General features: G+C 46.2%; 2 protein-coding genes across 11 annotated transcripts; one reads left to right on the plus strand and one right to left on the minus strand.

Moving 5' to 3' along the window:
- Positions 1 to 106: 106 nt before the first annotated feature.
- On the minus strand, positions 107 to 5,307 carry THYN1 (thymocyte nuclear protein 1). 8 transcript variants are annotated; one of them, XM_024255170.3, is made up of 8 exons: positions 5,135 to 5,307; positions 4,672 to 4,748; positions 2,963 to 3,141; positions 2,101 to 2,169; positions 1,653 to 1,745; positions 995 to 1,090; positions 634 to 784; positions 107 to 312 (listed from the first exon to the last, which is right to left on the minus strand). In XM_024255170.3, exons 2-8 carry the CDS (start codon positions 4,712 to 4,714, stop codon positions 266 to 268), a joined length of 678 nt encoding a protein of 225 aa, XP_024110938.1. In that variant the 5' UTR covers positions 4,715 to 4,748; positions 5,135 to 5,307; the 3' UTR covers positions 107 to 265. The 8 variants fall into 8 exon arrangements, with proteins under 8 accessions (XP_024110938.1, XP_024110936.2, XP_054381436.1 ...); XM_024255168.3 differs by having other exon boundaries at positions 5,131 to 5,252; XM_054525461.2 differs by having other exon boundaries at positions 4,672 to 4,731; positions 5,135 to 5,188.
- A 28-nt stretch (positions 5,308 to 5,335) lies between these two features.
- ACAD8 (acyl-CoA dehydrogenase family member 8) lies at positions 5,336 to 17,790 on the plus strand. 3 transcript variants are annotated; one of them, XM_024255176.3, is made up of 11 exons: positions 5,336 to 5,538; positions 8,293 to 8,393; positions 8,833 to 9,002; positions 10,256 to 10,365; positions 10,802 to 10,878; positions 11,314 to 11,451; positions 12,735 to 12,870; positions 12,966 to 13,063; positions 13,425 to 13,577; positions 14,203 to 14,305; positions 14,848 to 15,729. In XM_024255176.3, the coding sequence occupies exons 1-11, from the start codon at positions 5,433 to 5,435 to the stop codon at positions 14,925 to 14,927; spliced, it is 1,272 nt and encodes a 423-aa protein (XP_024110944.1). In that variant the 5' UTR covers positions 5,336 to 5,432; the 3' UTR covers positions 14,928 to 15,729. The 3 variants fall into 3 exon arrangements, with proteins under 3 accessions (XP_024110944.1, XP_002822765.1, XP_009245549.1); XM_002822719.5 differs by lacking the exon at positions 14,848 to 15,729 and adding an exon at positions 16,750 to 17,790 and having other exon boundaries at positions 5,348 to 5,538; XM_009247274.4 differs by lacking the exon at positions 14,848 to 15,729 and adding an exon at positions 14,572 to 14,816 and having other exon boundaries at positions 5,367 to 5,538.
- The last annotated feature ends 2,545 nt before the right edge of the window (positions 17,791 to 20,335 follow it).

The following is a 20,335-nucleotide window of genomic DNA, read 5'->3' on the forward strand; positions in this document are numbered from 1 at the left end:
GTGGAGGCAGCCCTGCATCTTGGAGCGGCCAAAGGAGCCCACTTGGAGGTAAGAGGTCTGCAGTGGGGAGTTTCCCACTGCACTCAGTGTGGTTTTAGAAGAAAAGTTCTTCAACTTTGATATTTTATTGAAAAAAGTACACAAAAACCACTGAGGTACACAAGCCCAGGTGAGCATACCAAGCAAGCCCCCTCACACCTTCTTTTGTCTGAAAAAAGCTTGACTTTGGAGCAATGTCTTGCCCATTCCAGCAGCAGTATCTCAGTTAACTTGGTTCTTTTTCCTCCAGGCTCAAAACAAAATCAAACTCTTCTACAAAAAAAGGGAAAAAGGAAGAATTAGGTCTTAATGTCTCCTCTTGAACAGGAAAGTTGTGCCAGGCACAGGTACATTTTACATGATACAAAGGCGAGCAGTCATTCGTTCAAAACTATTTACCAGGTGCCAAGCACTGTAGAGTACTGGGTAATAGTAACAGGTAACTCAGGCCACATTCCCTCCCTCATGGATGTTACAGGTGAGGATGCTGACTGAGAAAGGTGAAGTACCATGCCCAAGTTTAACCAGCTAGTAAGTGGGAATTCATGAGGTCATTGTGGTATATGGACAATAAAGGAGAGGGCCCACTCTTACCTTGGGTCAGGGGCTGGATTGATAATCTCTGGCGAGTGAAGAGAACCATATTTTTTAAGGGGCCACCAGTAGCTTTGTGAGCTTGATGATAGGATTTGAGCTCAGCCAGGGGAATGAAACGCTTCATCATCCGAACAAACTGTACATCCACCTATGTGACAACAGTGTACATGATAGAAAGATGTGTCTAGGCTGATTGTGCCCACTGTATTTTTAACCGCCTGCAGGAAGCTCCTATCTCAGTATCACCTCATCTGAGTAAGTGCTGGGCTGTGTACCTTGACCTACAGTCACCCCAATCGTCTTCCTCCCCTCCTTGTTCATCCTTCCCCTGTCATGAAATAGAAAGCATAGTCTTTACCATGGACCACTTAGGGTTGTCCTCTTTGCTAGATGGGTCATAATGGGGATTGTTTTTCTCAAACTGTGTGTGGTCTGGGTAAGCCTCTTTCACGATCTGAAACCAAAACAAAAGTTTTGAATCATTTGCCTGCAGTCAGCTCCACAGCCAATCTTTAATCCATATCCAACTTTCATTTCTTCCCTGCACATTCTTACCCCATCTGCCTTGCTGTAGAGCCAATGGGGGCTCAGATATTTTGAAATAATATATAGTCTAATATACAGACTAGGAAATCAACTCTGTTTTTACAAGTCTTAAAAACATGCTCTAAAAACAAATGGCAAAGGTTATTACTGGTACCACTGTTTTTTTCCCACCTGCACAGTTAATAATTTTATCCTGATAAGCTTGGAGGAGCTACCATCAGGCCTGTTTTCGAGTGAGATCAAGACTTAGAGGTGGAGTGAAGTCTGTGCTAGTGGGACCTGAATGAAGGCCTGCTTTGAGTTGTCATATAGGAAGGGGCCAGGGCAGTTTTTCCCTATTCCTGTACAAGGGGGATGGGGTGGGGGAGAGTGTACTTTTTTGTTGCCTAATTAAGGTATATCCCTTTATATCTACTTAAGTTAGTCTCCCTGGAGGGAAAGGGATTCACACCAAAACCTGCCCAACTAACCTTCATGAGTCCTGCGATGCCTGGCTCTTTGCAGTTGCTATGATAGAAGAAGGCTGCTTCTCCCAGCTTCATGGCTCTAAGGAAGTTCCGAGCCTGTCTCAGGGAAGAAGAAAGAGTAACTATCCTCCCACCAGCTGGAAAGTACTAGCTTTTAGCAGAAATCAAGTCTGGTTTTAATAGATGGCTGTCTCTTGTCTGCAACTTCTCAATTCATTAGAAAGTCCTTCCCCTTTGCCAGGACACCCAGACTTTTACCAGGACATTGGCCAGAACACAGGCCAATTGAAAATTTCATGCAGAGTACTTAAGGCATTTTTTAATACATTATCGGTTTGGTTCTGAGAAAAAGCAACCTTGGCCAAGAGGTTCTGCTACTGAGTAAGTCATGAGGAGGAGGCAGGCATTTATCCCACCTGGGTCTCAGGGGACCTCCTCCTTACCCTCTTACCTGGTAGTTACGAACACCGTCCCAGCATGTTGTCTGTTTGGGCTGTGCTTTGAGATCCTCAATGCTGAACTAGGCAAGAGGAAATAAATTCAATCATTAAACAATCCTTGGCCAGTTAGTAAGCATATATGGAAGCAGACAGTTCCTTCCCCTACAGTGAGTTCCCCCCTACACTGGCTATAGAGGAAGTATGCAGTTCACCGGGAAGTGGCTCCACAGAGACTTTTGTTGGGTGAATGTGAGTAAGCCTTGTGTTACCTTGTTATCCTTGCTAATTATGAGGATTAGCTGAATGAATAATCTAGGTGATAAAGTAATCTGCTAGTTACTTGCATTTTACTTTATATTTCTTCTATAATATTTCTGCTTATATTTTTCCCAGGCTATATTAAATTCCCTGAAATATACATCAACTGTTGGCAGGGAGACACCTAGGAGCATGGCAGGTGTTCAGAAAAAGGTAACCTAAGATTGAGGTTGGCAAACTATAGCCTTCAGGGCAAATCTAACCCCATGCTGGATTTCGTGAATAAAGTTGAACTTGAACACAACCACAGCTGTTTACTTATTATCTGTGGCCACTCTCTTGCTACAAGGGCAGGGTTGCAACAGAGACTGTAACACGCAGAAGCCTACAAAATTTACTCTCTGGCCCTTTGTAGCAAAGGTTAGCCAACCCCTGCCCTAGATGGACAGGTTCACAAACCAGTTGATGATAATAAACCCTGCCGATTTTATTCATTTTTACCTTTTTCCTTCCCTTCAAAGATAAGAAGCTGGGGATGGAACCCTATGGTGTCCCATATTCACTTCTCATTTAAAAAACACCATGAAGGGACTGGAGACAGGTCAAGGGTCTCACCTTCACATCTACACCTTTCTCTAGTCGGCTCTCTGGCTCTGACTTCATCAGCCAGTGGCTGCTTAGATTCTTCAAACAGTTTTTAGTGGCTGAAGTCTTCTGAGGGTTGGAGTCCTCCACTTTAGCTAATGCCTCACCTGAGTTCTCAGTTTTGGTGCGTTTTCCTGATAGTCCCTTGTCTGCAATAGGAGAAGCAAAAAGAAAAGATCATGCTTGTTAGAGGCAATGTTTCCTAATGGAAAAAGCTTAGCTTTGGAGTCAGACCTGGATTCAAATCATGGATCCATTACCAGCTGTAGGAACTTAATCTTACTATTAAGAAGCTTTCCTTATCCGTAAAAATTAGACAAGAATACCTACCTTACAGGGTATCTTCTGGATTATCTATTCAATAGGATAAGAACACCTTACAGGGTTGTTCAGGATTAAAGGTCCTGACAGTAGTCAATACATGTTTTCCTTTCCTCACTCTCTCTTCTATGCCTTTGCATAGGAAAGAGGAAACTGAGCACCTACTTGCAACTACTTTGAAGCTTAGATGAGATAATACAAAGGGCCTAGACAATGCCTGGCATTACAATAATGCTCAATAAAAGCATTATTATTCTCATCTCATACTTCTTTCCTTCTTGCTCACTGTGGCTCCTGGCCCGTCTCCTTTCTGCTCCTTGAAGGTGCCAATAAAAGTTGAAAGAAACAGTTCATTCAGGACACTGTAGAAATGGTGATGATTCGATTTCATCCCAAGACAATTAGAATGTGCCTGGAACACAGTAGGCATTCAGTAGCTAAGTTGTTAAATTACTATATGACAGGGCCCAAGGTCTATGTGTTACCCTAACCCTAACTCGGTTAATCTACATAACCTGTGAGATGTTATACTCTTCATCTGGGAAGCATGCTCCAGATCACACATCCAGTAATGGTGGAATCATATGAGGTCAGCACCTGTCACTGAGGTCTATCTGAAGCTACTTAATGACTATACTGCCTCTGAATTTAGTCAAAGTCCCTACATCAATTGTCATTAAATACCATTTATGGCTGTCTAATGCTCTGAACCCAGCATACCTTCCTAACCTAGTTTCCTAATGGCCCCTTAGGAGTTAACAGGCCCACTGCAAACACCGCATATTGATAAATAACTACAGTGTGCTGTAGTATATCTGGAACCCCTATCATTCCCAAAAGAGGTACCTTCTGTACCTTCCAATGTGCCGCCTCCTCCATCCACTTAGAATGCAATCCATCTTTGTGATTATAAAAACGACATCACGTTTTCTTAGTAGTAAACTTTTCCCGTGGAAAGTCTCGCATTCTTCAAGGCTGGGCTCAAATTCCACTTCCTTCTCGAGGCCTTCCCTGTGATTCCTCCCTCTATAACCTTAACAATCCATTCTCCCGAACCCCATCACATCTGTTTGCAGTTTACCCGCAAGCAGGCGCTCTATATTCTTTAGCACGCCACCTGGTATCGCAAATAGTCTTTGTGCGTAACAACCATTGCCTGAATAAACAAGAAAAAGGAACTCTAGGTAGGAGCTTGGTGAGACAAGTAAAGAAAATGGAGAGTGATTAAGGATAATGGAGTAAAAATATCACAAAGGGTTCTCTCAACAAGCAGGGAGTGAAAAATGAAGAGTACTAAACAGGCTCGTCGAGAAAGGTTTTTTCTTGGGCTGCCTTTGTGCAGCCTAGGGGCAGCTCACCTGAACCAGAAGTCCCAGCCAGCCTCTTCCGAGGTCTCGACATGGTCACCCTGCAGAGGACTGAAGTGCGGAAGATTCTGGAATCAACGGAGATACAAGAAAGAATGCTAATGTCCTCCAAAACCCGCGCAGAGCGAGATGGAGGCAACGAGAGGCAGCCTAGAATGTCTCCAACTTTTGCGAAACACAGACACCGTGTTTGAGCCCCTCAAATCCTTCCCTCCGTTATCTGCAACATTTCCATCTCGCATAACCTGCCCCTAAACTCTTCTCGGTTCTGTCCTTGGTCCTTCTCATCCAGGAACCCCTATCTCAGTATGTAGTTCACTGGGAAGTGGCTCCACAGAGACACTTTTGTTGGGTGAATATAAGTAAGCCTTGTGTTACCTTGTTATCCTTGCTAATTAGGATCAATTGAATGGATAATCTAGATGATAAAGTAATTTGCTGGCTACAGACCCACCACTCCGCAGACGTGACGGGTCCTCCTCCGCTGCGCCGCAGGCAGTGCAGCGCGACCCCGCGGCGCTCGGTGGGCGGTGCATCTCTGCGGCGCCGAGGCCTCGAGGACTTCTGGGAATTGTAGTCCTGGCCCTTTGGGAGCCCGCCTGGCACCTGGGTGGTTACGGCTCGTGGGAGGACTACAACCCCCAGGCTGCAGTGGGACAGGCGTTGCCGGGTCGCAGGTCCCGCCAGTGCGAGCGCTACGGAGGTCAAAGGCGTTCAGAGTCTTAGCTGAACGCGGAGCTGCGGCTGCTGTGATGTGGAGCGGCTGCCGGCGTCTCGGGGCGCGCCTCGGCTGCCTGCCCGGCGGTCTCCGGGCCCTCTTCCAGACCGGCCACCGGAGCTTGAGCTCCTGCATCGACCGTAAGGATCTCCTGGGCGGGCAGGAGGACAGGTGTCCAGAACCCCGGCGGACATATGTCCGCGAGGGGCTGCAGTCTCCCCGTTCCATCCAGTCACCCCGGCGTCAGCTCCCCTTCCGGCCAGTCACCCCCCTGGCCTGGCTCCCTACTCCGGCCGGTCACCCCCGGCCCGGCTGCCCCCTCCGGTCGGTCACCACTATCCGGGTCCCCATCTGGCCTGTCACCGCCGCCCCGGTCCTCCTCCGGCCGGTCGTCCCCCCGCAGGTTCCCCTCCGGCCGGTCACCCCGGCCCGGGTCCTCCTGCGGCCGGTCACCCTCGGATGCTTAGAGAAGTGAAGAAATTTGGGGCTTGGTTGTTGTTGGGTTGGTTGGTTTTTAATCATGACAGTAGGTCATAAAGGCAGTGAGAATGTAAGAAGCTGGCTGGGCGCTGATGGTGACAACTGAACAAGAACTCCAGGTCATACAAGATTTGCTCACACACGAAGATTTGGTATCTTAACACCTCTGGCTATAAGACACTTTTAGTGTTGAAACTCAAGCAGGAAAAATAATTATTATTGCTAGTGGGAAACTGCCAGAGCTGACAAACTTGAGTGTCTTTAGGCTGAACAGTAACTTGAATGTAGCAAGGAGTGGTGGAGACCCGGCCAGTTCGTGACTTCTCTGCCAAGAATCTTTATAAACACTTTTTTCTTCTGAAATATTTTTAAATTTATTTTAAATAAATGACAGTTTTCTTCACAACAGAATAAGTCCCTTAGATATCAGATCTATAAAGTACAGTAAGGCATAGAATACTGTTTTCTTCTGAATGTCCTAAAACTCATTCAAGAGGTGCTGCCCTGTCCTAGCGCTTAGAATTTGATAACCCAGCTTACCCTGGTTGATACCAAAGCAGATAAGGAATTATTTAGAGGTGGGTTTTGTTGTTGTTTGCATCTTGCCTACACTTGAGTGGCTCTGCAGTAAAAGGCTTTTCCCATTTCATTTGGACTGTTTTTCTATTTAGCTTTACCTTTTTAGTGTATATGTATTGGCATCTTGAACTCTGCTAGTAACTACGTGTTCGCATCTTGAACTCTGCTAGTAACTGGCAAAGTTCATGAGTGGTGGTATTTGTTTTGTTTTTATAGTGTATTTCCTTCTGGGAACTTGTGTTTACTTATGCATATGATTTTCATAAAACTATTTCCTTCCATTAGAATGCAACTCAGATTTATTTCTTAAGCCTGTGGTTCCTTGAACTATTTGTTTTAGGAAGTAGCCATTTACAGAAGAAGAAGATTTGTTAACATTTAATGAGCTCTTGCTAGGATTGAAATAGTCATCCTTTGTGTGAGTGGATCTTATTTATTTATTTTTTTGAGATGGAGTCTCACTCTGTCACCCAGGCTGGAGTACAGTGGCGCAATCTCAACTCACTGCAACCTCTGCCCCACGGGTTCAAGCAATTCTTGTGCCTCAGCCTCCCAAATAGCTGGGATTACAGGCACCTGCCACCATGCCCAGCTACTTTTTATATTTTTAGTAGAGATGGGGTTTCACCATGTTGGACAAGCTGGTCTTGAACTCCTGACCTCAAGTGATCCACCTGCCTTGGCCTCCCCAAGGGCTGGGATTACAGGCGTGAGCCACTGCGCCTGGCTGGATCATATTTATTTTTGTAACCCCAGCACTGCTACCTAGTAAACACCCAATAAACATTTTTTGGAAATGATCTTTGAGCCATGGTCTACAGTAACAGCAACGCTTGTACAAAATTGTGTAAATAAATGTCCTGACCCCAGTCAGAGAACCATGAATTGTTTATCCCTAACTCTGTTCCTGAGAGTAATACCCAACATAGGTTTCTGCTCTGAGTTTCTCAAGGCAGCCTAATCGTTAATCCTCAGAACTCTTCATTTCTGACTTTCCCATTTTAATGAGAGTACTGATCACAGAAAGCAGTGCCCTCTCCAGGCTCACATAGCCAGCCATTACTGATGCCCAGATTTGCCCCAAGGAACAGACTCTGGCACCTGCACTTGTGTTCTTCTGTAAGGACTGCATCGCTTGTAGGCACTGAAGTAAATTATTGTCAAGTGTGGCGCCATAGTCTTCCCATGGTGCTCTTTTTTCTTTTTTTCTTCTTTTGAAACGGAGTCTTGCTGTGTCACCCAGGCTAGAGTGCAGTGGCATGATCTCAGCTCACTGCAACCTCTGCCTCCTGGGTTCAAGCGATTCTCCTGTCTCACCCTCCCAAGTAGCTGGGATTACAGGCATGCGCCACCACACCCAGCTAATTTTTGTATTTTTAGTAGAGGTGGGGTTTTTCCATGTTGGTCAGGCTGGTCTTGAGCTCCTGACCTCAGGTGATCTGCCCGCCTCGGCCTCCTGAAGTGCTGGGATTACAGGCGTGAACCATCACGCCCAGCCCATAGTGCTCTTCAGTGTCAGTTATAATGACCAAAGTTCTAGCACTGTGGTCTCAACCTCTAGGTCTACAACTGCATTTTACTAAGTGGCTAGGATAAGAGATGTCTGGAAGTCCCCTATCCTGTTCTAGGTTGATCTGGATGTGTGCTAGAACTGTCGTTTCTCCATATGACAAGTGGAATAATGATAGAAGATGCCATTCTCTGGCTGTTAAAGGCCGTACTCTGTATGGGAAATACTACAGTAGATCCACTTTCACAACTTCATGGTGCTTCTTGTTGGCAACACCCTTCCCTGACCCTGTCCTAGAACTGAGTATATGCAATCCTGCCCACAGCTTCCGTGGGACTTAATGAAGAGCAGAAAGAATTTCAGAAAGTGGCCTTTGACTTTGCTGCCCGAGAGATGGCTCCAAATATGGCAGAGTGGGACCAGAAGGTAGGAGTTTTTCTTGTGCTTAGACGTTCTAACAGATGTCTCAGGCAGACCTTTATCTTTTTCTCCTGATAATGTAATTGTTAAATGTCTTCTCCACTTGCCAACTCTTACGGCAAGTAAGAATACCGGTAGTGGATGATTTTTCCTAGAAGGCATCCTGATCATCTTGTACATAACTTTTTTTTTTTGTCAGTTGAATAAAGATTTGGATATAAAACTAAAGCAGTTCTATAGATAATAAAAAGAAACTTCTTAATGCCAGAAAAAATTTTTACAGAACCCATGTTAACTGATAACCACTGTAAGATGACAAACAGGCATATTAAGAGAATTCATATGCTTTCGCATGTGCAAGCATCCTAATCCCCTCACTGTACCCTCTAAAAGGTAGGCCGTCTCTGAATCAGTTGCTGATCACCCTGCTCTCTTTTGTACATAGGAGCTGTTCCCAGTGGATGTGATGCGGAAGGCAGCCCAGCTAGGCTTCGGAGGGGTCTACGTACAAACAGATGTGGGTGGGTCTGGGCTGTCACGTCTTGATACCTCTGTCATTTTTGAAGCCTTGGCTACAGGCTGCACCAGCACCACAGCCTATATAAGCATCCACAAGTGAGTGCCCAAGCTTGGAAGGCAGAATGAAGTGCTTACACGGGCTGACTGTGAGAGTTCAGATTCGTAGGAAAAAGATTGATCTTTTGAAGCTGAGTGTCCTCAAGGAACTGGACTTAAAAGTATACTCTAGGGGCCGGGCACAGTGGCTCATGCCTGTAATCCCAGCACTTTGGGAGGCCGAGGCAGGCAGATCACGAGGTCAGGAGTTTGAGACCAGCCTGGCCAACGTGGTGAAACCACGTCTCTACTAAAAATACAAAAAATTAGCCGGGTGTGGTGGTTGGCGCCTGTAGTCCCAGCTACTCGGGAGGCTGAGGCAGGAGGATGGTGTGAACCCGGGAGGCAGAGCTTGCAGTGAGCCAAGACAGACCACTGCCCTCCAGCCTGGGCGACAGAGCGAGACTCCGTCTCAAAAAAAATAAATAAGTACACGCTAGGTCTGTTGCTGCCTATTGGATTTGATTCTGTCATCCTGTGTGTTGCTTAGGGAATCAGGTCAGCCAGCTTTCTCAGAAATCTTATTTTGAGCTGGTACCAGGAGACTTCTCCAACAGAGTGATCAGGGTCCTCTCACCCTTTTATTTATTTATTTATTTTTAAGACGGAGTCTCACTCTGTCGCCCAGGCTAGAGTGCAGTGGCATGATCTCGGCTCACTGCAACCTCCGTCTCCCAGGTTCAAGCAATTCTCCCGCCTCAGCCTCCTGAGTAGCTGGGATTACAGGCACATGCTGCCACACCTGGCTAATTTTTTTTTTTGTATTTTTTAGTAGAGACGGGGTTTCACCATGTTAGTCAGGCTGGTCTCAAACTCCTGGCCTTGTGATCCGCCTGCCTCGGCCTCCCATAGTGCTGGGATTACAGATGTGAGCCACCGCACCCGGCCCCTCTCACCCTTTTCCTCAATCCAAAGATGGAACTGCCAGTGATTTGAGGAAGTAATAGAAACTACTAATAGAAAGTACATATAACTCTGATTTTTAGAGGCTCGTGTAACCTAACTGGAAGTAGTACAAATGTCCTGGTGAGAAGTACCTCAGCCTGGTTATCTCTGGGTAGTCCTTATTCCAGGAATATGTTTTAATCCAGCCTTTGCCTTTAAAGAATCTTCCCAATTGCGACTTTTCCCTTCCCACTCTTCTGCTTTACTCTACTGCCCTGCCCTTTGTTCTCCTTCACCTTCTCCCCCAATGTTTTTTCTTTTCCATCTCTATTTCTGTCATTGTCTTTTCTTCTTGGTGTACCTATCAGCATGTGTGCCTGGATGATTGATAGCTTCGGAAATGAGGAACAGAGGCACAAATTTTGCCCACCACTCTGTACCATGGAGAAGTTTGCTTCCTACTGCCTCACTGAACCAGGTGAATTTGCCACACTGCACTGAGATGCAGCAGGGGGAGAGGCTTCCTGCTCAGATGGCGTGACCGAGCACACTGAGATACAGCAGGGGGAGAGGGTTCCTGCTCAGATGGCGTTACCGAGCACCCCTTCCAGCCTCTTGACACGCTGAGCCACTGTTTATCTAGCTGTTTGGTTGAGGAGTCATAGAGTCCTATGACCTGATGTCACAAGGACCAAGAAGCCTGTCTGGTGTGTTGGGAGGTAGACAGTGGCCTGACTGGTATGAGCAGTTTCCACCAAGTACAGAGAGTTCCTTTGGCCACCTGGGTTTTGCAGTGGCACACTCTGAGCAGTGTCTGTTTAGGGAAGGTTTCCTAGAAGATAGAATTGTGCTGGGCTCCCTCGGCCTCACTGACTTTCTCACCTTCTCTCTGCTGCCTTTTGATCCCTCCTCAGGAAGTGGGAGTGATGCTGCCTCTCTTCTGACCTCCGCTAAGAAACAGGGAGACCATTACATCCTCAGTGGCTCCAAGGTACTAGCGTGCGCCCTCCCAGAGCACTTCGGAGATTGTTCCCAGCTTCCTCCTGACATCTTCTGGTTCCTTCACATCTGCGGGTTTATACTCCCATAGGATTTTTATGTGTTGGGAAGAGAACCTCTGACCCATTTCTCTTTCTTTATTCTCACTGTTTCTATCTCTCCTAATCTGATTCCAGATCATTTCATTGACTTTTGTCTATCCTTTTTATACTCTCTTCAACTGTGTCTCTGATTCCGCAGTCAGTGCAGCTACCTTTTACCCCACCTCAGTGTCTGTGCCATTGGACCTTATTGTTAGGAGGACCCCAGTGGGGCTCCCAGACGCTGTGAGAACTCAAGCATTCCCTGGAAGACCCCAGTGGTGCTCCCAGACGCTGTGAGAACTCAAGCATTCCCTCGTCCTTTTGCACCCCTTCTACCCCCACAGGCCTTCATCAGTGGTGCTGGTGAGTCAGACATCTATGTGGTCATGTGCCGAACAGGAGGACCAGGCCCCAAGGGCATCTCATGCATAGTTGTTGAGAAGGGGACCCCTGGCCTCAGCTTTGGCAAGAAGGAGAAAAAGGTGAGTGGCTGTTGGACAGGAAACAATTCAGATTATGAGACTCTGCCACCTGCCAGCCCAACTCCTGCTCTATTTCAGAAAACAGGTTTGCATACTTGCTAACCTACCTTTGAAGCAGTTGCTTCTATTAGGATTTTCAACAGGAGCATATGAAATACAACAGGGCATTGTTAAATAAACACTGGGCCTCTGGGGAAAGTGACAACGTTTGCCAATAAGTTCTTCAAGCCACCTGTTAGTGTTCTGACCTCTCCTGCCTCTGCTTTTGGCCTGTGTTCCTTATCCAGCTTCTTACGTTGGTGCACTTTGTTGCTCCAGGAAGAGACACTTAGAGAAGACCTGGTGTTGACCACAAGTCTCAGTAATGGAAGGCATGTGGTCCCTTTTTCTTCTTTGATTAAAAATAAAGTAAAACTCATTGGAGATGATTGTGGGTATTTCAGCAACCTAAGAAGGACACTTAGGTACTGTAAGTAATTTGAAAAGTAAGATACTTCTATTATTAAGAACCGCCATGGCCAGGGCATGAACAGGAGACCTGTGATTATGTAACCGTAATTGGCAATAAGGGCTCAAGACCCATTCAGATTTTTTAGGCCAGATGCTCAAAGCAGTCACCTCTTTCTAGTTTGTACTGTTCTGGGGGACTTTGTGAGAGAAGGCAGGTAATGAAATGACCCCTAAGTGTACCTCTTTCTCACAGCTCCTCGGGTTTCCGTATTCTCCTACAGGACCCTTCCTGGTCCTCTGTAACTGCAAAGCATTATGCATTTCAGCACCCTTCTCTGTGGCAACACAGCAACCATTTCCTAGGCTTCTACTGTGTGCAAAGCCCACGCTAACTCCTGGGCAGGAAGACCTTCAATAAAAGGCTTAGAAATGGAGTTTATCCTGCCAACAAAAGAGAGCAAGGAAATGATGTAAAGGCAGTCGTATTTTCAGAGCCAGAGAGGAACTGGGAGATTGTAGATAGTTTGTGGTTTTCAATTAGAGGCACTGAAATTGGGGGCAGTTGGTGTCACAATCCTAAAAGAAGTTGTGAGAAGTGTTTGTAGGTTAGTCAGGTAGAGTAGACATTAGAAAGTAGATTCTCTTAATAAGTTAGAAAATGTTTAGCTGAAACAGATATCTTTGTGAGTGCTGACAGGCCTTTAAACCTGAACTTTTTCTTTTTCCTCATTTTAAGTTCTTGTGGGTCCATACCTCACAGGCTCCTGTCCCGAGGGAAGGCCGCCCTACCTGCTGGATTGTTGGGCAACCACACAGTCCCTGATTTTTGCCAGGTGGGGTGGAACTCCCAGCCAACACGAGCTGTGATCTTCGAAGACTGTGCCGTCCCTGTGGCCAACAGAATTGGGAGCGAGGGGCAGGGCTTCCTCATTGCCGTGAAAGGACTGAACGGAGGGAGGATCAATATTGGTGAGACACGCAGGGGTGTGGCAGGGAGGTAGCGGTCCGGGACCGGCAGTGCTGTTTTCCAGCTCGGTTGGAACGTCGGTGCTCTTCCCCTCTAGCTTCCTGCTCCCTGGGGGCTGCCCACGCCTCTGTCATCCTCACCCGAGACCACCTCAATGTCCGGAAGCAGTTTGGAGAGCCTCTGGCCAGTAACCAGGTAACCTCTCCCTTGCCTCCACATGGCTTTGCACTATTTGCAGCCCGGGGCCTGCTCTAGGGCCCACATCTAGGAGAGAAGCCAGGAAATTCCTGTCAGTCCCACCACTGTCCTAGCCAGAGCTTGTGCTTTATTTCTGTCCATCTTTTCTCAGGATATCTTTAACGATATTAAAGTGTCGGGCGAGTGAAGTGGACTTAGCACTTAAAAGCAATAAATTTCCTCTGTAGAAAAAGCAAGAGACTTTGAAGCTTTGGATCACTTAGAAAAGGCGCCTCAGAGATGTCTTACCAAGGCTCCTACACCAGGTGCTGGTCTAAGCCCCTCAGTCTTGTCTGGTTCTCTTCTCCCTGTGCTGCAGTACTTGCAATTCAAACTGGCTGATATGGCAACAAGGCTGGTGGCCGCGCGGCTGATGATCCGCAATGCAGCAGTGGCTCTGCAGGAAGAGAGGAAAGATGCAGTGGCCTTGTGCTCCATGGCCAAGCTCTTTGCTACAGATGAATGCTTTGCTGTAAGTGATTCCTCTGGCTTTCCTGGATGGACAGGAAACAGCTGCTAGGCCCAGGGGTCTTGAGAGACATGAGTCAGCTTTGGAACCCAGCCCTCCTGGAATCCCACAAGGATCACCTTAAGCTTAAGGATATAAATTAACTCATGAGCGGCCTATGTGGGAGCTCTCATCGCTGGCTTTTAGGCCTGCTGCATGCCATTATACACTTCATTATGTCACTGTTGTTTGGTTGTGTTCTAGGCGAGAAACCACCTTTGGAAGGTTCACCGCAGCCCAACTTTAGCACTCTGCCATGTTTACATTGTCAGGCTGCATTGCCACTAGGGGGAACCGTAGCTTTTTATCATCGCAGCCAGGGTGGCTGTGGGCAGCTTCTGCCTGGCAGGTAGTAAGGGAGAGGGGTAGAGGGCTTTGAGTCGCCTGTCTGGGGGGAAGTGACAAGTTTAGTAGGTGAACTTCCCTTGTCTCTAACCATACAGAATGTGGAGGCCCTCTTTGAGCTTGGCTGTTTGTGGTTCTTTCATTAGTTTATGGCGGGCTGCCAGATCGTGGGCTGGGGTAGGAAGGGAAGCTGCTTGCTCCACAGTCTTCCCAGAGTCCAAGACTAGTCCCTGTCTCCCTGCAGATCTGCAACCAGGCCTTACAGATGCACGGGGGCTACGGCTACCTGAAGGATTACGCTGTTCAGCAGTACGTGCGGGACTCCAGGGTCCACCAGATTCTAGAAGGTAAAAATTGCCAGAGGTTAATCTCTTCCCTTCAGAACGGGGGTAGGATCGCTGCTTTCCCCACTGTGTCTGTCCCCATGCCTCCTGGGCCTCAGGGTCCAGTCAAGCCCTGTCTGTCTCGAGGCTTCCTCCTCCCTCCCTCTGTGCAGAGCTGTTCTGGCAGGGGCTTGGTGCACAAAAACAGCTCCAGCCTGGAGTCCAGAGCCTCAGCTTCGTCACCGTGGGTGGGCATCAGATCGCTCTGCTACTGCCCTTTTCCTCTGTAGATTTGCGAGAAGGGTGAACTGAGATCATGGATGAGAAAGCATGTTGAAACTACAGCCGGGGCTTTTCTCTAAGGTTATAGAGTACGTGGTTCTCAGGGATCCAAGAACAGTGATGTACAAGGCAGATGTGAGCCAGTATGGTTATCAGTAGCTCTATATTGATTATCAGCCAGATGGCCTAAAAGATACCTGATTCAATATTGCTAGTGTATTTTTCAATAAAATAAACCATCAGTATATGAGTATCTTCTTGGTAGTCACAGACATTCTGTCTAGGAAACATGGAAGCCGTTGGGGTTGGGCTCGGAGCCTGGCTGTCTCCACTCTCTACAGCCAGTGTGGAAGTCTTGAAATGACACGACTCTTGGAAAAGCAGGAGGGGCAGAGGCTTCTTTGAGTGACTTCAGTGAAGCAACGTGAGGCTGCCTTGCTGGAAACATCATATGATGGGGCTTCCCTGCCCCTTTCACAGCACCCTTCTCAAACCTCAGCCTGTGCTGGAATCGCCTGGAGGGCATGGGAACACAGATTGCGGGCCTCAACCCCAGAGCTTCTGCTCCAGAGGGTCTAGTGTGGGCCTGGGAATTTGTATCTGCAACAAGTCTTCAAGTGAGGCTGCCACAGCTTGTCTGAGAACCACACTTTGAGACCCACCACTCTGGTGTTAGTGTCAGAGTCACAGGCTACCACAGGTTAGACTACTGCTTTCTTCTGCAAACCTCATTCCAGAAAGATGTTTATGGGCTCAGTCGCCAGTGTTCAAACTGAATTCCCCAGAGTCGTTTTCCTTCCATTACTCTTGGAATTGCTTTCTCACTGAGCTTTCTGTGCGCAGGAAACTTCGCCTTCATTCTGACTCTGTCTCCACCCTGCAGTAATAAGCGGGAAAACATTTATTTTAGGCCACACCGTCACCCACTTACAGAAGAATCGGGGCACTCATCACTGTATCACTTTGTTTCATCGTGGACTTTACTTTTGGATAAATCTACAGTTTATGCTTTATTTGAGACGATGTGACTACTGATTCCTCGAGGGGGTTTATATTTCTTTTTGCATTAAAGGCCACTGCTAAAAATGAAGCAAATAATTGATACCCTCCTTTCAGGGAAAATGTTCTCATTCTTTTATAAATCAGTTTTCTGATTACCAAAGAAATGTGTATTTATTGTTGAAACCTTATAAAATTAGGAAAAGTAGGCTGGGTGCGGTAGCTTATGTCTGTAATCCCAGCACTTTGGGAGGCTGAGGCGGGTGGATCACGTGAGGCCAGGAGTTCGAGACCAGCTTGGCCAACATGGTGAAACCCCGTCTCTACCAAAAATACAAAAAATTGGCTGGGCACGGTGGCTTACGCCTGTAATCCCAGGTGTGATTTGGGAGGCCGAGACGGGTGGATCATATGAGGTCATGAGTTCGAGACCAGCCTGGCCAACCTGGTGAAGCCCCGACTGTCTAAAAATATAAAAAGTTGGCTGGGCGTGGTGGTGCACGCCTGGAATCCCAGCTACTCGAGAGGCTGAGGCAGGAAGATCGCTTGAACCCAGGAGGTGGAGGTTTCAGTGAGCTGAGATTGCACCATCGCACTCCAGCCTGGGTGACAGTGAGACTCCATCTAAAAACAATACAAAAAATTAGCCGGGCCTGGTGGGGCCTGGTGGCACATGCTTGTGGTCCCAGCTACTCAAGAGGCTGAGGCAAGAGAATTGCTTGAACCTGGGAGGCAGAGGTTGCAGTGAGCCAAGATCACACCACTGCACTCCAGCCTGGGTGACAGCAAGACTGTCTCAAAAGAAAAGTAAAAGAAAAAAAATCACTCATGTTTCCACATCCGGAATGTTATTTTGGTACATCTCCTTTTAGGCATTTTACTCTGCCTTTGTTGGTACATTTTTAATTTTAATTAGAATTATCCTGTATATACTGTTTTTATTCTGCCTTTTTAAACTTTATATAAGCATTTTTACCATCAGAAGTTTTTAAAAAAGTATTATTTCCTGACATTTTTCAGTACTTTGTAGAGAAGTCTGATAATCTCATCTCTCCCAGGCTAAAAGCAATGATTGTAGTTTAAATCTGCAGCTACTCTGAACTAGGCCTGGAGCAGCCTGGTCAGAGCTTTACTAAACTCTCAGACTTTGCTGCTATGAAATTCTTCCTCCTTCCTCCCTCTTACAGGTAGCAATGAAGTGATGAGGATACTGATCTCTAGAAGCCTGCTTCAGGAGTAGAACCCACACTTGTTCTGGCCTGGTGTTCAGTGCGACTGCAGTCAGTGTTGAGTGGTGCCATGTGGGCCGCTCTATTCCAAATGAATCATGGATTAGACCCAAGGGCTGAGCTCCTCTAGGGCAGGACCTGCACCCTGTGTGTTGGCAGCAGCATCGGGTCTCGGACTGGGGCAGAATCCCCAGTGGAACCGGAAGAGCTGGCCTGATGAGAAATGTCAGAAGAACACATACTACTACCTTGTTTTCCTAATGCCAGAAAGGTGGCCAGTGAAGATTCACCGTCAAACCATGAAAGTCCTTTCTTGGATCCACTTTATCTTGACTAGTCTGCATTTTGCTGGTTCACTGGATCCCTCCTCTAGGGGCCTGGGGACTTTAATTGAGGCTCTTCCTGATTCTAGAGCAAAGCTGTGCGAAGGGGAAATGGGGGAATGCCCTCCTGTCTGTGTCGTTCTCTGTGCCACAGCTACAGATGCAGAAGGTTTCTCTGGATAGCACATCTCTGAATGTAAATCACGATAAAATGGATATTTGGGAAACTTACTCCTAAGCTGTGATTTAGGGTATATTTCTACTTCTGGACTGCCTCAATATCAAGGGCTGAGACTTTTGAATTTTGAATATTCGTTGGGTTTCATATTAAGAAGCCTGTGGTCTAGGAATGGTATTCAGTGTTTCTCTTCCTGATAAACACTTTGAATATTTTTTTTGTGTTTTTGTTTCCTTTTCTGAAGTTATTCCTCTTTTTAAATATTTTTAATCACATTGATAAAATCTACCCTTCACCACCTCTGGTTCTACTAAAGTTGATTTTTATTTTAAATGTTTAATTGTATTTGATTAAACACTTAACTGGATTTTGGAATAATAAAACTCTCGTCCAATTTGGCTTTTAAAAAGCAGGCTCCTTAAATTATTAATAACTTTGCAAACTAAGCATTGTTTATGATGTATGAAAGTAGAATTAAAGTGAGATTCACAGATGGGACTTCAGGAGACCTTGTTTATTTGTTTGTTTGCTGTTTTTGTTATTTGTGAGACAGAGTCTTGCTCTGTTGCCTAGGCTGGCGTGCAGTGGCACAATCTCAGCTCACTGCAACTTCTTCCTCTGGGGTTCAAGTGATTCTCATGCCTCAGCCTCACAAGTAGCCGGGACTACAGGCGCAAGCCACCACGTCTGGCTAATTTTTGTATTTTTAGTAGAGACAGGGTTTCACCATGTTGGCCAGGCTGGTCTCAAACTCCTAGCCTCAAGTGATCTGCCCACCTCAGCCTCCCAAAGTGCTGGGATTACAAGCGTGAGCCACTGTGCCCAGCCAGGGGAACTGTTATAACTTATTACGTTACTCCATCCCCTCATCCCTATTGAAAAAAATACACAAGACATTAACTACAAGCCAATGTTTAGAGAGAAGAAAATATGTGTCTGTAACAACAACAAATACTATCTTTTTTGAATGAAGGAACTTTTGGGCACTGCAGGAGGACAAGGCGTGGGTATACTACAAAGTTTAAAATGTATTTCTGCCGTCCAAGGCCTTATTTAAGAGAGGATCTAAGAGCTGGATTGCAAGGTAATTATATATATCTGTATAAAGCTGAGAAGGCAACAACCTATAAAAGTGATGAGGGAGGAAGGGATTCAAATTAAGCTTTTATGAGAATGTGGTCAGGCATGGTGGCTCACACCAGAAGTCCTAACTACTTGGGAGTCTAAGGTGGGAGGATTGCATGAGCCCAGGAATTTGAGGCTGCAGTGAGCTACAATCATACCGCTGCACTCCAGCCTGGGTGACAGTGAGACCCTTGTCTCTGAAGAAAAGAAAAAAAGATTTTATGAAAACATAGAATCAAGAAAGTCAATTTCAGACAGGAAGGACCCAGGAGCAGGAAAAGTACAGGATTTATGTGAAAGCTGTTTACACTTTGGTTTAATTGTGGTTTGGGGTTGGCATGAGGCAGAAGAAAAATGGAAGTTGAATCCGGATGGAGAGTTGTGAGAGCCAAGGGTGGGGCTTTATTTGGTAAGCAGTGGAGAGCTATGGAAGGTTTTCAATGCGGAAGATAGGAGATTGATTCATTCATAAGAGTGTTCTGGAATGTATATGTGGGGTGAATATGAGTGAGGCAAGAGAAGATAAAACATACCAGTCAATGGGTTCTTGAAATAGTCAAGGAATGGGGCAATTCACGCTGAATGTGGAAGGTGAAAGGAAAGACAAGTGTTAGCAAATGCAGACCTGTCTGCTGTGGAACTTGAAGACCTCGCTAGTAGTCAGGCTGCTTCCTGGTGTTCCAGTCCTGAGAGGCTTCTATTTTGACTCAAAGCAAAAACAAATGTTATGTTAATGTCTTCCTATGTGTCCCCTTCATAAGATTTTGGTGAAATCATATAAAAGTGCATTTCTCAGTATCACTCTCAGTTATTTAGAGATTTCAGTTCCCCAGTGCCCTGGCAAGGGATTTGACGAACGTAGCAAGAACGTCGTGAACTTTGAGCTAATTTATAACATTGTTCATTTGTCTATTTCATAAATAGCAGCAAGAAAACCAGAACAACAAATGTCTTAAGGAAAAGCCTGTGTGTCAGGGGCCGTATAGGTGCAGAACACATACAGGTAAGGAAATACAACTTCGCTGGACGGACCTAATGGACTGGGGGCTGGGAAACAGGAGACACAATTTCAGTAGGAGGCGGCAAGAACAAAGGCATACACACCGTGCTCTGAGGCATGAGAGGCCTTGTGGTCATAACACCATGACTTAGGTCAGAATTGGATTTCCACGTGGTTTTAATCCTAATAATTCCTCAAACTGCCTCCAATTATTACAGTTGTGAGGAAAATCTAACAGTATATATATATATGTATCTTAAAATTTTCTTCCTTTATAGATTTGATAAATTAGAAATGCCTTTTTTACTTTAGTGCTGATCCAATAATACTTTTACTTTAAAAACACTAAGATTCCTCCAAAGCATTTTCTGCGTATCGATCTCTCGGGTTTTATGAGAGGTTCTGGCACAGAGGAGACATTCAAGAAATCATAGCGTGAAATTGACTGGAGTAAAACAGCAACTACCAGTGCTGCCAGCAGCCACAGTTTGGGCCCCGGATCCAGACTCCTACATCTAGATGTGATTGCCTGCTCTGCCACTGACTAATTGTGTGGCTTTGTTACCAAAACTCCAGGGATTCAATCTAGGTCCCGCTGCTCACTGCACAGAAAGCCAGTGACTGAGATGACAAGTATTGAGAGGAAGAAGCTTTAATCGGCTGCTGCAGCAGAGGAGATGGGAGCTCAGTCTCAAATCCATCTCCCTGAGGACTAAAACTAGGGAGTCCTATACCAGGGAAGAAATGTACCGATGTGTAAGAAAGCAGGAACTAGGAAGGGGCACGGAAGCAATTGTGATGAATGAGGGGTCTGGCATCTCGTTGTCTGGATGTAGTGATCTGGTGAGTTCCAGTTCTTTGATACCTGTTTTGAGAGGCCTGAAGGTCTCTGAGGAAGGAACTCAGATAAAACAAATA

This window comes from Pongo abelii, chromosome 9 (genome assembly GCF_028885655.2).
Source record: "Pongo abelii isolate AG06213 chromosome 9, NHGRI_mPonAbe1-v2.0_pri, whole genome shotgun sequence".
In the NCBI taxonomy this organism is placed as follows: Eukaryota; Metazoa; Chordata; class Mammalia; order Primates; family Hominidae; genus Pongo; species Pongo abelii.